General features: G+C 42.6%; 1 protein-coding gene across 1 annotated transcript in view; it reads right to left on the bottom strand.

Moving 5' to 3' along the window:
* Window positions 1-234: 234 nt before the first annotated feature.
* Window positions 235-7065, bottom strand: part of LOC103259745 (receptor-type tyrosine-protein phosphatase mu-like) — a 398088-nt gene continuing 391257 nt past the window's right edge. The window contains exon 16 of the mRNA XM_021711999.1: window positions 235-371. Within this exon, the coding sequence (XP_021567674.1) occupies window positions 235-371 (137 nt within the window). The remainder of the gene's footprint in view (window positions 372-7065) is intronic.

The following is a 7065-nucleotide window of genomic DNA, read 5'->3' as shown; positions in this document are numbered from 1 at the left end:
ATTCTTCTGTTATTCTGGCATGACACACTTTGTATATTCACACAGAATCACAGTCATTTACTCCAAATTTTTGTCCCAAAACCTTCAATGCCATATGATAAAAAATGTTAACAATCACAGACTCACAGATGTGTCTGGGCATCAAAGCCAGTTTGGTAACTGAGTATATTCACACACACGAAGCACCCTGGCAAACAAAGGGATATAACTGTATCTTTGGCAGCAGCCAGGAGCTCACCTTTTCTTCATAATCAACACAACTCCAAGAAATATAATAACGAACAGCAAGATGCCCGCAATGACTCCAGCAATTTTAACTGTATGGTCTGTCTGTTTCTCGGGTTCTGGGACTGGTTTTGGAGTGGCAGCTCCTGAAGATGAAAGGAAATGAAAAAGGAGAGAGAGAGTGGGTAAGAGAGAATAAAGATGTCACATTAAAAAAAATTTTTTTGCTGCATTTAACAGAGTAATAAGACTTATCAGAGCCAGCAGACAGACAGGCTTTGATTTTTTAAAATAGCTTTCATATGCACTGAAAGGAGCATAATTGTTCATGTTGTTCTTCAATATTTTACTAAACCATAACACAATCTGGATGGCACCCCCATGCCTGACCCTTTTATAAGAGATTCTTCTCAAACACAGTTTTAAAATATTTTTATATCTCTATTGGCTCCTGCTCTTTCTGCTGTCTAAAAACTTACTACAATAGCCATCCCTAAGCCTTTATCCAAATTTGATTTGCTGGAACATTTTCCTCAATTATTTTTCATAAATGAAGCAGTAATTCCATAACATATTAGCCCAAACACCTGGAAAAATGAGATAAGCTCATTTACCATGCATTTTACCAGCAATTGTTTTTTAAACACAATAGAGTTTTTTCCCCCCTGCCTTTGGAAATCTAAATCTAGGTCACATCTGGTAGGCAAAAGACTCCTTCTAAGCAATTTATTCACAAAGTGGGAAGCAGCTGATGATCACACTACTGGTACCCACAATTTAATATCTGTTTAAATGAGATAACCAGGGCCTTGCAGCGGCGATGGCTGCCTTAGCTCCCCTGCTTTCTCCTGTCCAAAACATGAGACGTGTTTGTCCTGTTTACCATATAATGTGATGAATGTCAAGTCAGTGTCTGATAAAATATCTATTTCCTCCGCTAAGTGTATGAAGGATAAAAATATTAGGAATGTACTGTGCAATCCCCTAAACAGAATCATTTTTTTTAAAGGTGTCTACTTTTTAAATTAGGATGTGATGATGTTCTGCCTCTGCTCATCACGCTGCCCTTACTCAAAGGAGGAGTTTTATCTCCAAATTTCTCACCTTAGGATTATATTTTTGTTGGTAAAAATATAATTAAAATGTAATGTCAACCAGCTTTTTCTACCCTTTCATGGGATTTTCCACTCATGTGTCACCTGCTTCTTGAAAAACTTAACTATCATTGTGTCTGTGCCCTTGCACAGGGCAGAATGGGAGAATTCTAAAATGAGTCATCACTGAGAAACAGGAAGTGCCATGCTATAATTTTCCATCTGTTTCTTTGTTTCCTTTGGGAATATATATATAAAATTTCTTTGCAAAGTTATTACTATTAAGATATTATACAAGAAGTCCTAAATCCTGAACATTGCTGGAGCCATTAGACTAAACCAATAACACTAGTCAAAGGCATGGGAGAAACGTGAGGCTGACGATCTGAGGGCTGTGTACATTGGTGTTTCCATGACAAACATATTCTCATCATGAGACAACCACAGTGACCGAAGTTGTAAAGCAAAAAGCACACTCTATTAAATAAAAACCCTCTGGATGAATCTTTACAGGTCAATTTTATTCCTGACAACTTTAAGAGGATGTCCTGCTATTTTGTTTGGATGACTATCCCTCAACCCATTGTCTAGTTAAATCTTGAAAGTATTCATGTTAATTATTTTTGTGATAATTACATCTGAAATATATCACTCTAATATACCACTAGAACATACTACCAGGTGGTCAATTGGGAGAAAATTGTCACATTAAATAAATTGCTAAGAAAAACCTAAAGATAAAATATGTATATAAGAAGAAGATGAACACAAAAGTTTAAAAAGGCAATCCATACAAAAAAGAAATTGCATTTCAAATTCATAAAACCAAGCTGGGCTTGGTGACTCAGGCTGTAATCCCGTGCTTTGGGAAGCTGAGGTGAGTGGATTGCCTGAGCCCGCGGGTTCGAGACCCACCTGGGCAACTTGGAGAGATCTCATCTCTACAATAAATCAAAAAATCAGTCGGGTGTGGTAGCGCGCGCCTATAGTTCCAGCTACTGGGAAGGCTGAGGTGGAAGGATTGTTGGAGCCCAGCAGGTCGAGGTTGTGGTGGCCAGGAGCGGTCACTGCACTCCAGTCTGGGCGAGAGAGTGAGACTCTAACTCAAAAAAAAAAAAAGAAAAAGAAAAAGTCCAATGCTTTTTCCATTTTTATTTTGCATACAATTAAAAAAATTGGTTTTAATCTTCCACATGTTGATATACTACAAGCCATTCCATTTATTTCACTAGTTATATACTGTTAGTTCTCCATTTATTTTCCAAATAATTGATTTAGGGTTTTTTTTTTTTTTGGTAACTAAATGTCAGCAAATGCAACACTTGGGAGAGAAAAGGCTTAGAAAAACTTTATTTAGCTTAAAAATTTAAATACAAGAAAATCATGATGCAACATATACACTTGATAAACCCTTGGTACGAAGAGAGCTTGGCTCAGTGAGCCTAGGCTCTATGGGAGCCGGTTTATGACTGCATTCTGCCTGGAGCCTTGAAGACGGCAGTCACCTGTAGACTTTCGTCCCCTTTAGGAAGCAGGCAAGCCTATCACTATGCAGCCAGTGTAAGTTTGCTATTATCATTCTTTAGCACTTACTTTTAACTCATTTCACATTGTAGGTCAAGAAAATGAAATGTTCTATCTCTGCATGACACATCTGCAATGTGCTTACGGTAGTAATCATGCAAAATGGGACAGTAACTCAGAAAAAAAAGGCAGGAGGGCTGCCTAGGACCGACTTTCTGGTTGATTCAGGATTTTGGGTTTAGGACTACTCTGAAGAAGCATCAACATAAACACAAAGTCAGGATGGAATAAATCACAGCCCTCAGACAATCTGATGAGAGGGTGTCATTGATTCTGGGCCCTCCCTCTGGACACAGACGATTCCTGCCCTCCTCGCCTGTGCTCTGCCCTCTGGCCCTTCCTAAATTGGGCAGCTTCAGGTTCTCCTCAGACAGGATACTCTCTCTCCACATTTACTGCTTTGGAAACATGTTGTTTTGGTTATGAGCTGCTAGTCGGCCTTGTACAGAGGATAATTTGGGACAGAATATGGTTGCAACTGATGATTTTTTTTTTGCTTCACCCAAATCTATGAATTTAACGGTACAATTTACAAACCACTTGGCAAAATAATTGTTTTCATAATATTTTCTCTGTCTTGTTATTTTATTGCCAGATTTCTAATGGCATAAACTTTTATTCTCTTTTTTGGTATCAGGTTTATCTTTCATGGAAAGGCATTTTTTCCTCTCCTGTGTGCATTGTTTAGAGAGTAGTGTGCATTTAGTTCCTTTCAAAGAGAATAAACTTACATGGATGCATTTAACAGTGGGCATCAACTAGGCTTGACTATATTCATTAAAATTATGAATAAGCTAAATATTACAGGGAGACAGAGAGGCTGCTAAATTTATAAGCACAATCCTCACAGATGTGCATTCTACCAACTCCTCGCCACAGCTTTTAATGACCAAGAAAATAAAAAAGGGTGGCATTCTAGTCAAACTGCATTGTTTAATATTTCAGAAACAACATCTAGTGTGAACAAAATCTCAAAAGAAACAGGATGATTATCCACTGCAGTGTTTGGTTGGTTTTCAACTTGGCAGAAAACAGTTCGTTTTGGCCCAGTATTCAATGTTAAATTAAATAACAGCAGCAAGCCAGGCTGAGAACACGATGTACTCAGTCATTGGCTTGAGGTTTAGGCCCAGTTTTGACTACTGAACTGGCTGCACACATTTTCCCAGAAGACTCACTGTTATAAGCCCAGAAGGCCATGAAGGCCGTCACTGATGTCTGGAGTTCCTGACTACGCCGCCTACAGCATTGGGGCTGGTCTCATCTTGGGAGAGCAGGAAGCTTTCCCAAAAGGAAGGGAGTGGCAAGGTTAGGAAGGGCCAAGGGAGGGCCAAGAAAACGGCTTGGCTACCCAGAACCTCTGCACAGCGGTGATAAAGCTAGGCTGACCTTGAAGGTGGAGGGGAAAACCAGCAAATATTGTTCATTTACTCAACAAGTGTTTCTTGAATACCTAATATGGTGTCAAGCTCTATTTTAGGAATACAGCAGTGAACAAATGAACCAAAACAAAAAGCAACAACAAAAAGCCCCTTGTTCTCATGGAACTTAAATCCTTGTGGGAGCCGGGGATGGTAGCTCATACCTATAATCCCAGCAATTTGGGAGGCTGAGGTGAGAGGATTGCCTGAGCCTGTGGGTTTGAGACCAGCCTGGGCAACATGGTGAGACTTTGTCTCTACAATAAATCAAAAAAATTAGCTGGATGTGGTGGCGCATGCAAGTATTTCCAGCTATTTGGAAGGCTGAGGTAGAAGGATCGCTTGAGCCCAGCAGGTCGAGGCTGCGGTGGCTGTGAGCAGCATGCCACTGCACTCCAGCTGGGCAACAGAGTGAGACTCTGACTCAGGAAAAAAAAAAAGGAAAAGAAAAAAGTAAATAAATCCTTGTGGGGAAAGACAGACATCAGCGTAAACCATTAAGCCAATAGTGTAGGCAGCAAGTTAACTGGTGCTCTGTGCAGGGCTGGCTATGGAGAAACAGCAAGGGGTGGGGGCTGGGTAGTGTGAGGGCAGGGCAGCTGCTAAGATGGGAGATCAGAGAAAGAACGACTGAAAGCAACATCTGAGATGGGAAAGAGGAAAGTGATTGAAAGAGGCTGATGGCCAGGGAGAAGAAAAGTGAAAAGGTGCACAGAGACTGAAAGACTGAATGACTGGAGTGTGGTGAACCGGGAAGAGTGCAGGTATGATGCCAAAGTAAGTGGGGGTCTCCTCTGCAGACTGCCAGACCTCTGTGTGAGATGGGACCTATGGGAGGCTTCCAAGCAGAGGAAGAATGAGGTCTGGCTTCTGTTTAACAGGACTGTATGGGCAGCCCATATACAACAGGCTGTAGGGGCCATGATGGAGACAAGAGACATTAGTTAGGAGGCTGTTATGGTGACTCAAGGGAAAGCCTGTGAAGGTCTAGATTGAGATGGCCAATGAACTGGATACAGAGTGCATTAGGAGAACATCTGGGTTTTTGGCAGGATCAACTGGAGAGATGCAGTTGCCACGGACTGACAGGTAGAGACTGTGGGAGGAGCAGGATTGGAGGAGTGGGTGAGCAAACAGGAGTTTCGTTTTGGAGCAGTGAGGTTTGAGATATTAGCATCCAAAGGAGACAGCACATAGACAGTTTGATGTACTGGGGAAAGATCTGAGTTTAGAACATAAATTTTGGAACTGTCATTAAGAAGATGGTGAACATAGTTATGAGACTGCATGAGGGCATTTAGAAAGTGGACACAGAAAGAGAGAGCAGGTCATGAGGAGGGACCAGTGACAGAGACAGAAAGGAGGCCCCTAAAGGAGGGTGGAAATCAGAGACGAGGAGGAGGAGGATGTCGAAGTAAATTCAAACAAAGAGGGAACATACATGTGGAGCAGTCAGAGAGGAATGCAGTATCAAGGAATGTTTGGTTTTTTTGTTCTTATCATGGGAGAAATGACAACATCTTTGAATGGAATGCTGATGATCCAACAGAGAAGGGAAAGTTGATGATGAGGGAGAGAGAGGAGATGCCTGCTGGAGAGATGTCCTTGCAGAGGGTGCAGCGTGGGATCCAGTGCACAGATGGAGTGGCTAGGGGGAGCCAGGAGGAATGGCATCTCACCCTGAACAACCACGGGAGCCAAGCAGGAGGCACACAGGCTCTCAGGCTAGCAGATGTGCTAGTCTGGGAGGGAAGCATTTGAGTGGTTTCTTCTGATGGCTTCATTTTCTGAGTGAAAAAGGAAGCAAGAGGAGAGGAGACTAGAGAGCAGGGAAGATGTGGGAAATCTGGGGTGCAAGAAGAAATGTTGACAGAGTTGCCTAAGAGGAGGAGGAGGGATGTCCCAGGCTGGGAATGGATAGAATTTGCTGGCAACTAACCTGGAGCTCCAAGGACACAGAAAGGTTTTGAGAGGTGGAGAGAGGAAGGGGATAGAGTTGGACAGAGTGGTAGTGGGCTAAGGCATATGGGATAAGGGAGCTGGGCACTCTGAGGTCAATCCTGATAACCTCAAGGCAGACAGTGATGGGGAGATTTGAATTTTGCAGACAGGGACTATGGCTTTACCAGGAGCACATGGAACCCTGGGGCTCTCTCTCACTCCTCATAACTAGAATGAAGAAAGGGAAGAGGAGGAGAAAAAGACAGAGGGTGATACCTACTCAGTTACATTCCAAAAGTGGGGAGGGGAGTGACCCAGGGTCAGATTAGTGATACAGAAGTGTCCCTGTGACACCCAGATGTTACCATTCAAATATGACAGATGTAGCTATGGATGGGGGCTAGAGTTCATATGCTAAAGCTGATTCTGGCATTCACAGCCTTCAAATCAACAGCTATTTTTATACTCGAGGTACCCTAACTAGGCTCTGCAGGTACGTTAGAAATGAGTAAGAAAACTGAGCCTCTGGTGGTTCAGCCTATAATTCCAGCACTTTGGGAGGCTGAGGTGAGTGGATTGCCTGAGCTGGGTTTGAGACCAGCCCGGGCAACTTGGTAAGACCTCGTCTCTACAATAAATAAAAAAATTAGCTGGGCATGGTAGCACACACCTATGGTTCTGGATACTTGGAAGGCTGAGGCGGAAGGATCGTCACAGCCCAGCAGGTCAGTGCTGGGGTAGCCGTGAGTGTACCACTGCACTCCAGCCTGGGCAATGGAGTGAGACTCCAACTCAAAAAA

This window comes from Carlito syrichta, unplaced genomic scaffold (assembly GCF_000164805.1).
Source record: "Carlito syrichta isolate Samal-C Ts95f unplaced genomic scaffold, Tarsius_syrichta-2.0.1 Scaffold302997, whole genome shotgun sequence".
Taxonomy (NCBI): domain Eukaryota; kingdom Metazoa; phylum Chordata; class Mammalia; order Primates; family Tarsiidae; genus Carlito; species Carlito syrichta.
This window is presented reverse-complemented; position numbering and strand designations above follow the sequence as displayed.